At 38.2% G+C, this 20,269-nt stretch overlaps 1 protein-coding gene across 2 annotated transcripts in view; it reads left to right on the forward strand.

Moving 5' to 3' along the window:
* Positions 1–20,269, forward strand: part of COL9A1 (collagen type IX alpha 1 chain) — a 65,623-nt gene that overhangs the window by 43,888 nt on the left and 1,466 nt on the right. For both annotated transcript variants that reach the window (XM_084512388.1, XM_084512387.1), the window contains 9 exons: positions 5,454–5,507; positions 6,265–6,336; positions 9,857–9,892; positions 10,043–10,087; positions 11,718–11,750; positions 13,841–13,987; positions 14,445–14,499; positions 16,533–16,721; positions 19,398–19,475. In XM_084512388.1, the coding sequence (XP_084368514.1) occupies positions 5,454–5,507; positions 6,265–6,336; positions 9,857–9,892; positions 10,043–10,087; positions 11,718–11,750; positions 13,841–13,987; positions 14,445–14,499; positions 16,533–16,721; positions 19,398–19,475 (709 nt within the window). The remainder of the gene's footprint in view (positions 1–5,453; positions 5,508–6,264; positions 6,337–9,856; positions 9,893–10,042; positions 10,088–11,717; positions 11,751–13,840; positions 13,988–14,444; positions 14,500–16,532; positions 16,722–19,397; positions 19,476–20,269) is intronic.

Consider the following 20,269-nt stretch of genomic DNA (forward strand, 5'->3'; position numbering starts at 1 on the left):
TTCTGCAGTAAGTACTAAGTCTATTTGAGCCTCTGCTCTGGCCTTGTATTTCCAGGAAAAAAATAAAATCTGCCAGTTAAATAATTCCACACCCCATTATTTTCAAACTTAGAAAACTATAAATTTTGGAAATAAGCTTTGAAAAGTCTTTATAATTGCTCTAAAGAGATTTTCTTGTGAATATGTTTCTATTTCTTTCAGGTTTTGAAATTTTCTCACAAACTTTAACATTTACTGATTTCTGATCAATTTTATTGCCAAACACTTTCGAAACCTGAGGATTTTATGGCTGCCGTTTAGGTGTTTTTCTTGTCTTTTTTCTTCATATTTCAGACTTTTTAGCATTCACTTCAGTTCCTTTCTTTCTCCTTTACCCTTTGTACACTTTCACTACTCCTAGTAGAAGACTCTGGCCGAAGTCAAGAGGGGCTGGGCTTCTTCCTCAGAACTGGAAAACATTTTGCAGGAAGAGCTTCAGTCCCTATCTGTATATCCCTACACGATATCTACACGATAGCAACTACATTAGAGATCCACTTTATTTTCTCATGCTACTTACCTGTGTACTTCACTACTGGGGAAAGGCAGGTGGCTGGTAGTTGAGGGCCAGAGCTCTAGAGGAAAGGACCTGACATGAAGGTCTATGGCGGAATAACAAGGCTGACTGCTAAAGTAAACCACAGTCTGGTATCTGTACTAGGGAAAAATACGCCTACGTTTGTGCTATATTAAAATTTTACTTGACTATTCTGATTTAACTACTTGCAAAAGACAACTTATTGAGAGAAAATCTTTATTTCAATCAGTGTGTAGTTTTTTGAGGGGTTACACAATGAAGCACCATTAAACTATAATCAGTGACCCTGTTTGTGGGAGAAATCAAGTTTTCTGTACTGTTTACAAAATGCTGTAGCATCCTCTGGCACAAAACACGTTATTTCAGTGTTATTTTCATTATTAAACAACTGTAGGAATGTAATTGAAGTGTATTGTTAATAAACAGCAGGTAAAAATTTTTTGCAAATCTGTAAGCATTTACAATTTCACAGGGAAGATATTAAATCACTGAAAAACGGATAGCTAGACTTAATAAAAAATAGGCAAACTCATGTTGGGAGATTCTTATCTCACTTTCAAAAATACAGTTTTAGTCTGCCATTGCTTTTCCTTAGAAAACCTAATTGGCACATGAAAGGAAAAACTTTTAATTTTGTTTCTTTAGTTTAATATTCATCTGTTCAGCAAAACACAAAAGCAACTGGAGCGACATAGAGATTTTGTCTTTCATTTCTAAATCAAACATATTCCCTCTTCCACTCTAATTGTTCTGTCAGTTAACTTTATGTTTCCTTCACATTACAGTAGCCAATCCAAGTAATTACCAAACTCATTTGTGATTTAAATTGTTCTCAGTCAGTTATCCTGGCAGGTGGCCCAAAGGAAGCAAATCTCAAACATCAGTGTGTCATTCCTAATCAGTGGAATTTAGCCATGCTCCCTCAGCTGCTTAGCTACTTTTTTTTTTTTTTTTTTTTTTTTTTTTCTCATAATGGTTGAGATTTAGTAAGATTTTAATTTCTAATGTTTTTTTTTTTTTTTTTTTTTTTTTTTTTTTTTTTTTTTCAGAAAATACTGACATCCCCTTTTCTTCTCCCTCCCCATTTTTTGTTCCTTGTTTCTCTTCAACTATTTAACCTCTAAATTGCTACTATTAGGAAAATATGTATCCCATCCTATGGTTTAGAAGTGAAGAGACTTTGGACCATTTAAGTATGTTTAACTTAAGTTGAGCACAAAGTTGATGTATATGCAGACCAGCATATGTGTGTTGTTAAAGTATTTAGGATGTGATGCATGTTTTCCTAACATTAGCAATAGAGGTTGCATATGTAGCTGCATAAAATTTGGTACCTTGGCTTACTTTGAGAGGCTTTTGAGTATGAATGACCCTGTATTCAGGTTCAGGCTGGCTGGGCTGACTTATTCTCTGGAGCTGCTTTTATCTCTGTTCATTTTGAAGAGGGAGCTTAGAACATAGCTTGCATTTGATTCTGAAATGTCAGATAACTTAAATGTAGATGAGAATACTATTTTCATCTTCTTAGATTTTTTTTCAACTTAATCATTTTTTGATTATTAAAAGACATTTTCCTTTGTCTTACCTACCCTGAAATGTATCATCTTACCTTATCAATTATAAGTAAAATCCATTTTTCTATGACATTCTTTTCAGATGACTCAAACTGAAACAATGGGTCATTTTCCAAGTCGGTTTTGGCATAGTGGTATTGGTACAGTGACAGGATGAAACGTCCTCACCTCTAATGTCCTTATATGATATATGTAGGTATTATTGGACATGTTTTGTGTGTATAATTCAGAGGTGTTTCACAAATGGTGGGTCATAATTTACATTTAGGGTATAGCTAGAGGACATACTAGTTTATAGCAGAGCTGAAAGAACAATGCAGGCTTCCATCCTGCCAGATAAGCTGTGTTTCCAGTGACCTAAGCCTTTAGGTGTATGTGACCATGCTTCCTGACCTTCCATGGCTCTGCAGTGTGGTTCATACAGGGCAGTGCTTCCTCCTCGCTGTTGCACTGCATGGGCTGCCCAAACCTGAGTAGTATTTCCAAGCCTTGCCACTGTTGACCCCTGTCTTTACAAACTGCATGTTCAGATTCCTGTCTGCTACCTTACTTTCTAACCCTCCACCTCCAACAGCAGCTTCCATTGAATTTTAGATGTGTTATACCTCTGCTGTCAGCAGGTATCCAAATGCTGGCTTTTCATAAAGACCATGTTCTTTAATAGGCAGTAACCTGGGTAAAAAACACCTTTATCATGAAGTTAGTGTACTGATGTGATATTCATTAGAAATTCACACATTTGTGAGATTGAAATTAGCTGGGGATATCCTCATTCTTATTGCTGTTCTACTAACAGTGGCATCCTTAACAGGATCAGTTGCTCACAAGGAAATCAATAAACTAGCGAAAGGAACTGTTGTGCCTGTGTGCTTTGTGCCTGTGGGAACCCTACAAAAAATCAAATCCTTTTGAATTTCGGTGGAAATGAAAACCACCCCAGACCACTGAAGGAAGGGCTACCAGAACTTGTAAACTGTGTTGTAATGTATGTGGCATTCAAAGGCTGAATCTAACAGAACTGTGAAAGAGACATTAAATCTGCTTTTAAATGTACCGAGGGGTCCCTTAAATGAAGGGAATGGGGAGAAAGTAGATTCTTCTGATGTGACTCTTGGCATATTTTAAACGTTTACATGAGGACACTTCAAGATGCCTTTTTTTTAATTCATTCTCTGGGAAGGGAACCTAAGGTAAATAGCTGAACATGAATGTTAACCCTGAGCCCTTTCAGTTAAATGTAGTAACTTGGAAGAAACTTTGCAGTCTTAAATTATGCCATGGGCCAGTGGGATTCCTGATTGTTCTTTGGGTTATGGTCTCTTACTCTCTGAAACAACACCTGCAGATCCTGCAGTGATGGCCCTTAATTTGAAGTGATCTCTCCTTACAGCCATAATGCCCATGTTTATAGGAAGCACCATGCTTCTGTGTTGTGGTCTTATATTCTTTTTTATATCACTTTAGAAAAGCATCAATGTTTGAAAAAGTGCCTACAAGGATTTTTTATATTTAAATAAAATGAAAGACTTTATTGAATTCTTTATGACCAGCAGAAACATTGATGTGCTTAAGACATTAATTATGAGTTTAACTCCACGGAAGGAACATTGCTTTTTTTTTTTTTTTTATAGCTGCATAGCATTTGGATGTGAATGGTATGACATATACAAGGAGACAAATTTTTAACACTGATTGTAAATTTAATCCTCCTCTTTCCTGCATCAGAAATGAAGTATTCTGGGTCAAAGATGTAGTACTGAATTATGTGATTAAAATACAGATTTACAAAAAGGCTAGTGCATCTTCTGGGTAGCAAAATAAAGGTGATCTGGGGGGCTTTTAAAATTTATTTTAGGTTTAGAACTTATACAAAGACCTTTAAAAGGATAATGACCTTAACACAATAGGATGTTTTGGAAGGAATGAATGGAAAAGTATTTCTGTGTTTGGTTCTCTGATCTCTCCAGGATACCTAACTATTTCTGGAACTATAGGGCTCAGTCTTTCCAGGCTTGTATGAGAATTCATCACTGCATTTATGACCTGGTGTAAAAGGCATTTAAGTCTGCTCTTTCTTTTTATTGTTCAGTATGTCACAATATTTTCCTTATTACAAAGAAAATACTTATATTTGAACTTATTGATTGTGTACAGTACTAGAATGCTTAGATCTGCTTTTATCCAAAATTTTCTAAGCTATATATAGCAGGGTTTTATATTTAACATCCTAATAACTTTGATTCTTGATATTTTATGATCTTAAATGATGCATCGTGCTTTTATAGCAAGTAGAGCACATGTGTTTAGACAACTGAAGTAAGAAAAGTGTCTTGCACAACAGGCTTGTGTTGGGTCAGTGTTTGAATTTATCTGTACAGGTGAGAGTACAAAACTTATTAAGCTTTTCTTAATAGTTTGGTTGTAAAAGACAAAATCTTTTTGAGATAGGTACTTTATTTCAAGATTTGCTTAAACTCTTTGAAATTTTGACTCAGTGTCAGGTTTACCCAGAATGTGTTTTCAAATGGCTGCATTAAGAGACGAAGTTATAACACTAATGTGACTGATGATCTGAATGCATTAACATACCTGAAGTGAAGCTAAAAAGACAAAATCCAGTTAAGAGCATATTTATGCTTATCAAGGTTGAATAGGGATTTTAAAATGTCTCTCCTCCTGACAAAAGTCTTGACATATATAGACATGTATTTTTACCTAAATGAATTTGTTAAGCATGACTTCTGCATGCATTTTTCAAATTTGTCCATTGTAATGTGGGATAATGGGCTTTTAAATATTTTAAGATGACACTTGAAGGCTAACAGGAAAAAAGTATGCTCATTGCTCTTTTTTTTTTTTTTTTTTTTTTTTTTGTCATGAGCTTGTAAGTCATGCTTAATTGGGTCAAGTGGGAGTCTGGTTAATGAAACTAAGCATAAGCCTAAATCTAAGGGTTAGCCCATTGGGATTGTTGTAGTGAAATAACTGTATTCCTAACAGGTAACTTTCAGGTGCAGGACATGAAGGAGACTTTATTGTGAATAATCACTCATCAGAATTAAATGGTTGAGTCATTTAATGCTAATTAAATATTGTGTGTCATTGTGACCTAAAAATATTTAAATTTCTCGGCATTCTGGTATCTAACTCCTGTGATATTTTTACAGTAATAAACAGAAGTCTTGATTAAAGCCAACTGCTAAGTAATGTAATTCACTAAACATTAAGGAAATAATCATACTTTATTCCCGGTTCACAAGAAACGTTTCAGGAAGTAACAGTGTTCTTCTATTTCCCATAAGGGCAGCAGAGGGGAGACAGGTCCTGCAGGCCCTCCAGGTTTACCAGGGAAACTGGTAAGCAGTTTATTTCCACATTCAGTGCTTATGTGTACTTTCAAGAGCTATGGTATCATCTGGAACTACACTTAGCCATTCATCTATGTAGGGAACTGAAAATAATGTTGAAAAGAGAGATTGTTGAATTTCTTTTTCAGCCCTCTGTGACCGTACTAATATTAGTAAAAGTTGTTTTGAAGTTTCAGGAACTGTGTGACTTTTTCTTCTGCCTAAAAGAAACACTTCTGTGATGTGCAAAGCTGGGTTGCACACCCCTGTGTGGGCTGTGCGTGCATGGGGAACAGGAGCAGTGAAAGACTGGCTTTCTGCTAACAGCTACGTGAAACTAATGAATGGAGCAGATTATGAATTCCACCTTTTACTACTGCTCCAGCAGTATTTACACAGCAACAGTCGGAAGCATAGCTGGGGAGGTTTTGGCTGAAAGAGCCTGCTGTTACAGAGGAATGCACAAATCACAGGCTGCAAGATCTGAGGAAGTATTTTAAGGGAACCAGACTGTAGTCGAGGGACTGAAGAGTGGAAAACCCTGTAAGCCATTTCTCTTGTGCTTGTCAGCAATAAAATTATTGTAAGACACTGTTTAAAGGGATATATTTTGGATCGGCTCTATTTTGATCAGATAATCACCTTTCATCAAGTTGGGACTGCTCTAGAAATGAGATTCTTACCTATCTGCTTGTCAGGGTATGACCTGCAGCTGATCATTCTAAAACCAACTGGGTAAGTTTACATCTTTAACTTATTTTCACAGGGTCCCCAGGGTGATATTGGACTTCCTGGACTGCCAGGTCCTCCAGGCCTACCTGGTGGTAAGGGTGACAGGGTAAGAAATGCACTCATAATTACAGTCTGCACTTTGACATCAAGAATAAATGCAGCAATATGAGCATTGCTTGCAGTTTTTACATGAATTGATTTCTTGTGATTTCTTGTTTTGTATGTAGATCTGTTGGCTGCCATTTGGAGCCCATTAACTACTTGTAGCTCATAAAATATACAGGGAAAGTCACAACATTACTTCAGATTTTTAAATAAGGTTACTGTTGTTAATACATTTTTTTTTTTTTTTTGAGTTTGAATCATTTAGGTACTTATCACATTGAAAATCATTGACCCAACCAGATCTGAAATTGTAAGTCAGGCTCTCTGGTCACTACAGAACTATGTGGAACATAACCCAGTTCTGCACTAGGCAGAGTGTCTTTAACAAACATCTTAGGATCTGCTATGGACATACACTGCTTTATGTAGGTATTGAGAAACCTATGTGTACATGCACACTTGCAGGATAGAAGTACCCCACCTAGGATTTTGTTAGGAGGGAAGAATTGGGCCATAGAGACCTCAGGTATCTGCAGAAGATATCCTGCTTTGCTGAATAGATGTCAGTGAAGGCTTCATATACATATTTAAAAAAAAAAATTAAAAAAATCCTTATCTTCTTTTGCTCACAGGAGGCTAGAGAGGGTGGAATTCACTCACCAAACTTCAGACATCTTTGTTACAGGAATTGTCAGTTCTGCATTGTGCTTCATCCTTCCTATTTCAAGCATTGCCTTCAGTATGAAATGAATTGCACTTTTGAAGTGTCTGTTGCTTTCCATTCACAATCGAGGAAGCATACGACTGTTAGACATGTGTATTGCTGCTCTAGATGTCTTTTCTTTGAACAGACGAATCCTGCCCCTGGCACCCTATACACCGTATGGTGGCTGAATAGGGCTCACAGTTGCATTTGGCAGCTTTTAAAAGCTGCTCAGGTACTCAAAAACATGTTTGCAAGACAGCCTTTGTTGTCCTTGAAGTATTTCTTCATGTGGATTTTTTTTTTAATGCTGAGATCAGAGACATGTTTCTAGTCAAATATAAGCATTGACATAAAGCAGTCTCTTCTTTTTAGATTGGTAACGATTCATAACTTACTCTTCCAGAGGGAGATCGAAGGCACCTAAGGAAGCAAATATGACAGGAACATGGCTAGTATCTGTTGCAGTGCTGACAATCTCACTCCAAAGATGCCTATTTCTCTCAATTTATCATATAAAGTGGCTTGACCTGCAAGATAAGAACAGAATGTAGATGGTGTGAACAGCCCCATTCAGATTCTGGCTAGTCAGGAGGTTTCTGTTTGCCTAATGGGCAGATGTTGGTAGTTTTTGTTTGTATCCTCATGTTGGTTTCATGCCCAATGCATATAAAGTCCAAAAAACTCTCCCAGCAGTGATTTCATCCTATGATTGCTTTTTAGCTTCCCTGTTCTGACACAAGTATCAACTGAATCCACTCATATCCTGGATTCATTTTTTAATTCAGTCCCACAGAGACTGGAGTGATTTTTCTGGGTCAGGCTTAACATGGCTGCAGCTCTGCTAATGCATACAGCAAGTCAGAAGCCTGAAGAGCAGTCACATCATGCCACTCTGTCCTTTCTCTACACTGGTTTTCTCACAACCGCATCTGCCTCTGCCTATTATACTAAATTACACAGCTTCAGGCCAAGACCCAGACCTTGGCACTGGAGCATGATCTGATACAGTTCTTGGGCATGGTTTCGAAGGGATTTTTACAAATAGATAAAGAGTAAGTTAAAATAATAATAATATATATATTTATATATTAACATCTTACCCTGTTGTCTCCATTGAAATTTTGGAAGACAATGGAAAATGGATTTGGATTGTTTCCGTTGTGATTTTTTTATGCCTGCTGATACAAATATTACAGATCAAGTTTCACAAAAGCAAAAGGTTGTCCAATTCCAACATTATCAGCAGTTTTGTTGCTCAGAAGAAAAGGAAGTGGAGAAAAACAACACAAAACTCATTGTGTTAGATTGGAAATCAAAGTCTTCTTGTTTGAGTAATTGGAAAACCTGAAGGCATGATTTTGAAAATACTTTAGACAAAATAGTTTGTGTTATTTGACAAAGCTTGAATGTTAAATAGGTCTGTGATTTCCACTGCTTAGCTTAGTGGATAATTTAGTATTGGCTCTTCATCCTCATCATAATGAGAACAAATCTGAATTCACAGTTTCTGTGCCTGTGTCTTATAGGAATTAAATAGATCTCTGAAATTAGAGAGAAAATACTGCATCTCTGTCTGTTTTAGAAAAAGAAAAAACCTTTTTATGTACAGCTATAGTAATTTAGAATGGGTATGTTTGAATGTGCACTGACTGCAAAGAACATTTAAGGATGATGTGATTGTTTTTCTAACAAAATACAAATACTAGAATTTTCTTAATTGGTGCACTGTTCTACAAGTGAAATACTTCTACAATAGAAACAAATGACATGCTTGAAATGAATCAGGTCATAAATTTATTCTTCTTATGTTCCTGCCTGTCCAAAAAGGTACATTTAAACACTGTTATAGGATTCTAAGATAAAAGATAATAAAAAAAGGGGGGGGGGGAGAGGGAACAGAATAACAGTTTTAAGATACAGGTAAATTCAGCTTTCACTGTGATAAAAATTCTAGAGACAATGCTGCTAAAACCCCTGAGAATTAAACAGAAAGCAAGACAAGGTTGTGACTGAAATTGTGGATGTCTGGCAGTGCTTATCCCACAATACCAAGGCTGGTATGGCTCACAGCTATACAGAATACTTAATATGGCCAGAAAAAGTGATACACTTATTAGATTTTTACTTATAATTTCTAAGTGATTTGCAGAGCAGAGTTGTAGCAACTTCAAGAGCATCTGCCATATAAAGGAGAGATCTGCTCCTGCTTGACAGGCAGCACGTGACACATGCCGGTGTGTTATATATTCCACATTATTACTTCCCTTCAGCCTGTCACCTTAATTATCCAGGGAGATTAAAGTGCTTTCGCTGTCATTCTTAAAAATGTACAGCTTTAAAGGTCTACTGCATTAATGCTAGATAGTTGGGAAGACTGAAGATGATTTAGTATACTTTTGTGAGGTAGGAAAAAAAGTTAAGGGGGTTCAATTCATACTAGCAAAGTGGCATGAGGAATTTATTTCCAAGGAATCATCACTGTTTTCCACAGTGCTGTAGTCCTCAAATCCTGTTATCTTTCACAGTAGATATTACTGCTGAGCAAAGAGGACTGATCTAATTTTTCCCCTTAAATTAATATGATTTATGAATACACTAGAAAGCTCCTATTGTGTTACTCGTGGTATAGCATATGACACAAAATCGACTGTTCTGTATGCATTCAAGAAAAGGAATTAAGAAATGGTAAAGGGAAACAAATGTTGCTCTGAACAGACCATGACTCATTTACATCTACTGTACAGAGTGGAAGAAAACTATTTAAATTTCTGCAGTTTCAAATTCTAAAAGATTTTTTGTATCTTTAATCTTTCAGGGTTCAGTGGGTGAACCAGGACCTAAAGGTGAACAAGTAAGTGATGTTATAGATCGTGGTAATTTAAATTTACACTACCAAATGCTGCACTGCATCACATTGACCAAATCTGAGGGCTCACAATGTTTTTTTTGTTTGTTTTTTGTTTTTTTTTTTTTTTGTTTTTTTTTTTGTTTTTTAATATAGGGTGCACCTGGACCAGAAGGAGATGGAGGAGAAAAGGGTGACTTAGTAAGACGTTACTCTTTCTTCACCAGATCTAATATTTTGTTGCTGTTAATTAAGACTTCAAAGTGTGGTTTGATCACTGACATACAATTTCAGTTATGTACTAACTGGACATACTGCAAAGCATAGCAGTTCTATTAGCCTGGTCATATAGTCCAGCTTTTGGAAAGCATTTTGAAATATACATGTTCTTTTGTGCGTATAACATAGTATGTTGAGGCGTGTGTATATATATATATATATATGCATACACACACACCTATTTATGCATATATACATATGTGCATATATAAAAATTGTTGGTGTTTGAGGCAGTGAGGATGAGGAGATAATTTAATTCAGGTGAAGCAGGAGCACAGATAAGTAACCTTAATAACTCAGACTTGATTGAAATGTATTGTATAGTATCTTTTGGAAATAAGATGCAACAACTCTCTGGTATAGGGAGAATGGTCTCGGAGGAGGCCTTGACACTGAGATGTTGCTGGAGAGCACAGAAGTGTGGCATGATGTGAATTTAATGGATAATGCCTGTGGCATGTGCCCTTGGGTAAAGAGGATTTGTTTTTGTACAGAAAGAGAAAAGCATGAGTGCAGTGGGGCTCCTACAGTGGGGCTCCCTATCCAGCAAAGCCAGAACTTGATCTTTCAAAAGGAAGTAAACTGCTCCCTACTTAAAATCAGTATGCTGCCAGGTGGTATGCTGTTAAGAAGTGCTTTTTTTTTCCCTACCCTCTACAATTCTGAAAAGGTTTTGTAGCTAAGTAACAGCCCTGGTGAGCTAAATGTCCACTGATAAAGCTTTACTACCAGTACACAGGATTCCAAGGAAGCAACACCAGAAGTTCTTTAAATGTGCTGTCAGCCTGTTTTTAAGCTGGTAACAGTTGTTACTTCTACTTCATTTATGAAATATTCATTAATAGTGGCCTTTCTGGCCTTTAGAAACCACTTATTTCATCAACGCCATTTAGGAGAAATAGGAGAATATAATTTTCTAAAATCTGTCCAAGGGTAGTATGATAAAACCAAAGATGAGTCAATGTTTCACAGGCAGTTACAAGATTTTGAACCCAATCTGCTTTTTGGTTTGTTTGTTTGTTTTTCCCCACAATTTAGAGGAAAAACCAAAAACTTCTGAATAGTGACTGCTATCCTCAGTCAAGCCATAGGGGGGGATCTTGGGATTGCTGGAAGCCAGAGGTTATGTTTCTGGGAAAAGGAATTTCTAGGGGTTTGGTTTTCTTATAGCATGGTGGGTAGACCACTGGTTTCTGTTAATGTTTTATTAGGGCTAACAGAACACTGTAAAATAGCCATGAATCTGACAAATAAACAGTACAAAGCCAGCTGTAAGAAAAATGCTTTCTTGTTTGTGCCTTACAGAAAGAAATCTTACAGAAAAATCTGAAATTCAAGTGGTTTTTTTTTTTTTTTGTTTTTGTTTTTGTTTTTTTTTTTAAATGAGTTGTAATTCATTGAAGTGCAATTTTGCACATACCAGCAAGTGCCTTGGATGCTATAAGCGTGAACTTTTTCTTATACAGGAGAAATGTGTCAAGTTTACTGCATTTGTAATGATGATGGCAATAGATACTCTCTTCTAATATAATGTGTCTTGTTTTTTGTTTAGGGTGATATGGGATTACCAGGTGCAAAGGGATCTGTAAGTATAACAAACTGCATTGTTACAGAAATACTGGTAGATCAGATAGATGGTTTTCTGATTAAGGAATAAGAATACAAATAGTGAGACGAGTTCTTTACAAATAATAGTGACATCAAATGAGCTCCAACAGCATTTCTTCCTTCTAAATTCTGAACACAGTTTGTATTAAAATGAATTAGCTTTGGAAAGGAATTCACATCCTGAATGTTAACCAGCACTGAACTGCAGTTTTCTGGCCACTTTTTATTATCATTATTTTTTAAGGAAATGAATGCACTCTTTATGCAGTAGGGGTGCAGAAGGAGGCCCACTGCAATGGCTGCATGCGGTGTGTAATCTTCATACTGTGAAAAGGTGGCAGTAGGACTATACTGCCTGTAAAAGTACTTCTAACCCAGATCAGATTAGTGGTTTTTTTTTGTTGTTTGTTTGTTTGTTTTGTTTTTTTTTTTTGTTTTTTTTTTTTTTTGAATAAAGAAAGGGTAACTTTGGGGTGGAAGATGAGTAGAAGCTTGTATGTCTCATATGAGAAAGAATTTGAGAGCCGAATGCATTCTTTTATTTCAGCATCACTGAGGAGTGGGATTATCGCAGGAGCTGACAGTTTGGGCCATACTAGTAACATATCAACAACTCTGCCTCCAGGGAATTGAGATTGAACGTAACAAAATGAGCTGTGCTTGTGTTCTAAGGGGCCACTGCGCCTTTGGGACTAAGCAAATGCAAACTAGGCATTTATTGCTAAATGAGATATTACAGGAAGGACATGAGGAAGAGAAGCAGCAGAGGAGAAATCTGTAGCTCTTTGCACCAATTTTTTAAAATCTCTTCACCTGATGAGACCCTGGAGTGCTTGTCATCCCAGTGAGTAGGGGGATGAATAAACCATCAGGGAACCTGATTACTTGCCAGGCTGGGCAAGAAAGAAATGATGGCTTCCTTGTTGTGTAGCTCACAGGGGGAATTTTGCTCTGATTATTTTATTCTGTGAGTGTGTTCTCTGGGTCTTATGTCAGAGCCAGCAATTAGCTGTCGGGAATGCAGTGGAAATGGAACTGAAATGGCTCCATCTTGTGGACTTAACTGATATTTAACTGATAATCACGCGGAGGAGTTGACCATGTTTTTGAGGACCTGCTTCAGTGGGGTAATTTTGCTGAGTTTTGAGAAGCTGTAAATATGTAGGGAATTTTTTTTTTGTCCTTTTTTTTTTTTTTGGTGCTTGTTTTTGGTTTTGTCTTCATTACTATTGATTAGTGGTAGTGGAATAACTTGTATTGGACGTAACTTGGAGGCTTAGGGCTCACTCTGCATGCTATTTAATCCCTTAGAAAATTTCCTGGCACAGAAGGTATGGCTTTATTTACTAGGATGTACTTCAGTGGCAATATTGATGTAGCCCTGCCATTTCCCAGGGGCCAGGATGCTTATACCAGTAAAATAGCTCTTTATACCCCATCCCTGAGTGCAGTAAGCTGGCAATGCCTCTGTTCTAGCACTGTGCCAACATCACCTTCTGTGAGCACGTTCCCTCCCCAGTGCCAGCAAAATCAAGCGTCGGACCTGGAAGCTGTGTGCTGAGAGCTCTGGCTCTGATACCTAAACAAAGCCAAAGTGTCCACTCCTGAACTCAGCCTGGGGCTGGGTGATACAAGCTCATACTGTGGTCTCTGACAGAGGGTATGAAAGGCATTTGGAGCAAGCAGGGAGCTGGAAATTTTGTAACTTGAGGAGGACTTAATGGCCAGAGAAGTCGTATGTGACATACATGAGGGCAGAAGTACAAACTGAGAGACTGTTCCTTGACAAAAAAACAGTGTCTTTTGTGTGTTATTATGGATGATGATTCTGTCTCTTTTGGCAGAATATCTTATTTTCCCACTCTTCCCCTTGAAATAAGGGGAGACTTTTATAAGCAACACAGCCACTGACCCCAGAAGCTTATCTGAAAAGGTGCTGCACAACAGCTCTGCAGCCCCGTGGCTGTTACTTTGAATTTGTGATTAGCTCTTGTCCTGATTTTGATGTGTCAGAATGAGTCTAATGCCAGCACGGCAGTTTTTTTGAAATTCCTCTGTCATTGCCAGGTTGGTAATCCTGGAGACCCAGGTTCCCGGGGGCCTGAGGGAAGTCGGGGACTGCCTGGCATGGAAGGACCACGAGGTGCGCCTGGACCGCGAGGCCTGCAGGGAGAACAGGGTGCCCCAGGGCTGCCTGGCAGCCAAGGTCCAGCTGTAAGTACTGTCCTCCCCTAATTGATATCCCTTTGAACAATTAGCTGTCACTTGCACCACTCCTTTTCTTGCATCAGGAGATACATATGCATGGGAAACCCAAGTGCTACGTTAGAGTACTTGAAATACACCGTACCTTGCAACAGACCCATCTGTACACCAGAGAAATCTTAGGGCTGGACAATGGGGTCCTTTGGTCCTCAGCTTTCAGTTTACTTCCATTTTCTTGTGCCCACCAGTCTCCTGTGGTATGCATGTAGTGTGTTTGATACACGGGTGCACCACGTACACACAGGATCTACCTATCTTGCCGGTCAAAGTGACTTCAGCTGGCACAGTTGTAATTGCAGGGGCTGGGACACCTTTTATTGAACAGCCAGCATTTTCCGCATCAGGCACCCTTATAAAATGCTCTGTGGTATCAACTGGTTTTTAAATTACTATTTTTCAATCCTAGGGAAAAGAACCGACGGATCAGCACATTAAGCAGGTCTGCATGAGAGTCATGCAAGGTAAAGATGCTGAAAAGTGTTTGATGTTTCTTGTGCATTTAAGTTACGATACTCAACTGCTGGGGAATCAGGCAAGATTTTCCCTGCCTTAAGCACAGTAAATGGCATGCTCTTAGCAAGGCATGCTGTAGAAAGTCTTTCCACATGCTAATGTAGACACAATACGAGAAACTGAAGTCCTTTTTTTACATACCCTGTGCAGCTCATTGCACTACTTGTTGATTCCACACTATTTATGTAGTAACCAGGCCATAGACCAGAGTGTTTTTATAAAATACACAAATTTTGTATACAAATCACTTACTGTGTTTATATATATAAAGTACACAGTGTCACTGAAAGCTTGTTTTGCCTTTTGTGCTTATACACTGTTAGATTACAGCAAACAGACTACGGCAAAATAGGTTAAAAAAGAATGGAGGGAGTGCACAGAGAACCTTTCTACAGCTAACTTATCAGAAAATGAAAATAATAGGCAGATGTTCAAAACCTTAATTATATTTTCTCAGTTCTTCTCGGTGCATGCAGAAAGCTGGAGCTTTTCTAATACAGTCGGGTGCATACTGAGTTTAATAATTTATGCTGTCCTGTAAGCACAAAAGAAATATTTCAGTACTTGCTATTGAAGATGACCTTTGGGATATTATGACTTTGTAATGCTAAGAGTTTACCATAATGAAATTGCTGCTCATGATTTAATCTAAAAAATCTCAGTACAAGTCACTATTCTTGATACCATGGGGATATTTTTAAAAAAACTTTCAGATAAAGCTGTCTTAAGGTGAGATGATTTTCACATGCCTATAAGTAGGGTAAAAGGTCTTTCAGAGTGGTTTCCTGAAAGTCTAATGTTAAGGAGTGAAATTAGATACAATTCTTGATTATATTCATAACAATCACAATTAGCAGTGAAGAGAAGGGTATGAGAAAAATCCAGACTATTTTCATTGCATCCCTCTAGAGAGCCTCTGTAATTGTCAACGTGATCATGTTAAAAAAATAAAATCCAATAGGGTCCCTGGTGCCTTTTCACCATAACAACAATCATAATTGAAGTCCAGCTCCTCAGGAGGCTTAGTCTGCAGATTTCTGTACCCAGTCTTCCTCATTTATCTGCCGGACACAGTTGTGTTATATTTCAAATCCTGCTCTCCCTGTCGTCTTAACCATTTCTGGACTGTGGACACAAAAATAGCTATTTTTGCCAAGTTGTGCAGACTTTATAGCAAATCTCATGTGGACTTGTGTGTGGCTATATCCAATGAAAGTTATTTCCAAGGCGTGATGGAAAGATGGCTTTGAAATCAAATAGGATCATTAAGGAAGGAGACGGCTCTGCTCATGCTGTTACAGCAGTAGACTGAAAGGGGGAGGGGGAGAAAGGAATGTAGCTGGGTCAGACCATTCCAAGGAATGACAAGTTGATCTTATGCCTAATGAAGAGCAAAGCTCCTGTTGATTCACCTTAAGAAAAGATCAACATTAAACGTTCAATTCTTTACCAAACTTGAGTTCATGACCACCAATCCGAGATGCGTCTTCCCTCTGAAAAATAAGGCCTGCAACTAAGTTGCAGGCTCACTGCCTGTGGTCTTTTTAATTCCTTTTTGCAAAGATGAATCTTCGTAAGTATTAACAAGTAGTAACAAAGAGAGAGATTTGCTCTTTTAAGAGGCAGCAATTACATGAGTAAGTTTTCTTAAAGGTGGATGAAAATTAAATGAAAAAGAAAATTGTGAGGGCACTCGTAAGTAAACTGTATACATTTAAGTCATTTCAGCCTGCAAACATTACATGTTTAAGATGTAGGCTTCAGAGTGACCAGCTACACAGTTTGCCACTGATGAAACTAAGATAATATGTTATATGTAAAAATTTTGCAAATAGCATTTTACATAAGGGAAGTGCTGCATGGTAATCTGTCTGTTTCCATAGCAGAAGATAGACAACCTTCTTTGGTGACCTTTAATACTTGTGAATCTCTCCATTCAAGCCCCGCGTGCTGCTTAACGTTATCCTTCTGTTCGTTGCAGAACAACTCGCCCAGCTGGCCGCCAGCCTCAGGAGGCCAGAATTTGGCGCTCCAGGTCTTCCAGGCCGACCTGGGCCACCCGGTGCTCCAGGGCCTCCTGGGGAAAATGGCTTCCCAGGACAGCTCGGCCCCCGCGGCTTGCCTGGCCTTAAAGGTCCCCCTGGTGAGATCGGTCGTAAAGGTCCAAAAGGTAAGAAATTCTGTAGCTGGCTTTCAGGGGTTGGCTGGAAATGCTCTCCTTGTACTTGGGGTCACATTACATAATTGAAATTTGTCTTTCTCACATATTAACTGCATTAAAATTAGACTTGGCTTTCTGAGTTTTCCATGTTGCGTAACAAACAATTCTCAATGCCAGAGGCAGCCTACGTTTAAATCTCCTTTTTATTTACTATCAACAGCTGAACAACAACAAAATCAAAGCTCTTCTGGCCAAGCTATAGAATTTACAGTTGTTGTTTATGATATTAGGTTGTCTGAGGCACAGAGAGATGATAAGCATGTCAATCCTCTGAGCGAGGGATTTCAACATCTTATTTTTCAGTCAGTTGAACCCAGAGAGTGATGTTTTTTTTTTCCCCATTGGATTACAGGTTGTTAATAAACAATATACAGGTGTGAATGTCAAACAGATCCTGCATTAGATATCTAACCTGTTTCCTGCCTCTGCTCCTTCAGTTGCCCCAGTGATTAAAGGGCACATTGGCTGGCCTCAGCAAAACTTGTTTAGAGATGTTTCTTGTCATCATATCACTAATACACTATGAGAAAGGACAGACATCTGCCTTGAGCTAGAAGTAAGCAGCTGAATCAGTTTCCTAATATTAACAGTCTGTCTCACGGACTCCTGAGGTTTGTGTTTTTCACATGCTAAAAAGTTCCAGCAGGGATTTTCTCTTTACCCTACGCAGTCCAGTTGTGAACCTCACTTCTGCATGAATTACAGTCTCAAAAGCTAACATAAACAGTCAGGTTCATTCACTAATCCCTAGTCTAAATCCATCCAGTTTCTTACATTACAAGTGGCTGATAAAACTCTGCCTCGTATTTGGGTATAATACTCAAGCCATTCTTATATTTAACATCATTGCACCTTATGCCACAATCTATTGATTCTTTGGAAAGGACAAATCTGTAAGAAAATTGAGTTACCTTACGCTTCACAAAAAAAAAATGTTGATCTAAGTTAATCTCTTTTGTTCCCATCTGAGAGGGTTTATATGCCTTCAAAGGATTATGCAGGGGAATTTTCTGCAAAGTCTTTTGTGCACCATGTATGTATTACTGTTTGTATTCAGCAGTGGTTTCAATTTGTTTTCTTGAAGGAAGGTTTTATTTAAAAAATTGTATTTCAACACAAAGCCGGTCTGTTGCCAGATTAGAGTGTTTACTTTTGTCTCAAGTTCTATTTGAAAGTAAAATTGGAAAAAAACTTTGAGAGAAGGAATAGAATACAAAGAAAGCAAACCCTAACTACATTGTTGCTGTAGTTCTGTTACTGTTTGATTTAATGTGGTGTCACCTGTATTCACAGAAGCAATTAAAATGGAGATACAAAGGTGGGCTGATGTGATGAACTTGAGTCAGCACACAGCAGGCTGCACTGTGGTAATATTAAAAAAATAATAATCTACACAGCACATGAAAAAACAAACTCAAAATTAGCAAAATGCTGTTTCATACCATAATTGGTATTCAAATTCCAGGTTACCTAATGGTAAGCCTTGAAACAAATTTGCAGATACCAAAGAAGTGGTGCACATGCACGTGCGTGTGCTATCATGATGGTGCTTTACGACACAAACCAGGTATTGCCTAGGATGTCAAACACCTGCCAACTACTGTCGTGAGAAGACATCATCACCTTGCACTGAGGGCTGGGCTGCTTGGCTGACTTGACTTTCTCCTCTAAGTGAGGTTTTTGCCATGCTCACCTGGAGGCTGTCTCAGCATAGGAGTGGCACCAGGGGGAGGCTCCCAGTGCTTTCTTCAGCCTTGTGGGCACCAATATATTGCCCAGCTTCTGTGGCCACCTGCTGTATAGGTAGTGGAGGCTATTTGGTACCCCCTTGTCCAGGCCATTTCGTGGAAGTGCCAGGGTAAGATGAGTGACATTGGTGGGGTCTTCAGGAGCTTCAGTGCAGTCAAATAATTAGACTAAGAACTAAAGTAGTTGTTTTAAATGGCATCCACGTTGACACCTCGTGAAAGACACCCCTAAAAGACTTTGATTATATTATTTATGAGGTTCTCAATAGCTGCATGTTTCATGGTACGTGGCAGGAAACGTGAAAAAGATCTCCATGCACCCACCAAAGAAAAGCCTGTGTAATAGCGGCCGGCACACGAGAACAAAGTAATTTGTCTTATTTTTGTGACCATATGCCTTGGATGTCGACAGTATGCTGTAACCTGTGCAAGTAAGCTTCTATTTTCTTCTGTGCAATAGCTGTCTCAAGTACTAGCACTGGAGAATTTTTACTTACTAGCTGAATTCACATGGTCTTTCAAAAGCCCTCTGTCAGTAACCCAAGGCTGAAACCCAAAATAGCCTTTGTGGTTCTGTGATTTTGGTTTATTTCTCTTATTTAGGCTGTGGTGTATTTCACGTGGTACTCACTGTCCTGTCCCTATTTTTTCCCCTCCAGCGTGTCTATTAAGTATAACTCAAACATAGGGAGGGTGGAAATGGCGCCCAAATCTGCAATCTTTTACAAGAACATATGTCATGACATCTTTCAAAAACTCTAGGAATATATACAGCCACCTGAATTCTCTGCTTATGAGCTTTTCACTTCTTAGAGGTAACTTACTGAAGGTAATACTCCAGGCAGGCTGTAACCAATGTTTCATGAATTTGCTTTAGGTGAACCAGGAGAAAGAGGAGAGAGAGGATTTCCAGGCAGAGGAGTGAAAGGCTTCCCTGGACCAAGAGGTCTTCCAGGTAAATATAAAAGGCTGAGGACAAAGCAGAAAAGGGAAAGACGTGCAATAAAATTCAGAATGGATACCTCAGGCTACCTTGAATACGTTAAAGGTGTCCATTATTAAGCAATAAGCTTCCAAACAACAGTACTTCCTAACTTTTTTGTTGTAGGTAGTGATAAAGTCACAAATCCAAATTAAAAGCTCTTTTACTAAAGTGCTACCACCCCACCCAAGATTAAGAAAAATATGTACAAAGCATTAGAAAAAAAAATAAATCAAAAACATAAGAGGCAAGCCACAAACCCAGACTATCTTACTGGCAGTCCGAGCAATCTTCAAAATCTCCATTCATAACTTAAGACATTCAAAATATAATTCTTCATTTTTGCAGTAATTAATTACAGTGTTGTGTAATAGGGCTCGAGGATAGATACTTGCTGATAAATGCAGCACAACTGGCCTCTAGTGGCCAGTGATGAAAATGAACATTTCCATCAATGTCTGCAGCATGTTCACGTATATACATAGTAGCTACCAACATTTGTTCCCTTTGTAAAAAGGAAAACAATTTCAGTTGCATATATACTGATACCCAGGATGTCTGGGAGGCTCAGAGCTCTTCTCTTCAGAAATTTATCATTGGAAAAGGCTTACTAAAATCACTGTATTTTATCCCTTCATTGAAGATTTAAAAAGATACTTCAGTGCTCAGCAGTTCCACTCTACGCATCTATTCCCCAACATATCTGAGTGGAAAGTAAAAATAAATTCTTGATACATCTCTTTCCAGAGCAGTAACATAACTCTGAA

Source organism: Aythya ferina (assembly GCF_964211825.1).
Source record: "Aythya ferina genome assembly, chromosome: 3".
In the NCBI taxonomy this organism is placed as follows: domain Eukaryota; kingdom Metazoa; phylum Chordata; class Aves; order Anseriformes; family Anatidae; genus Aythya; species Aythya ferina.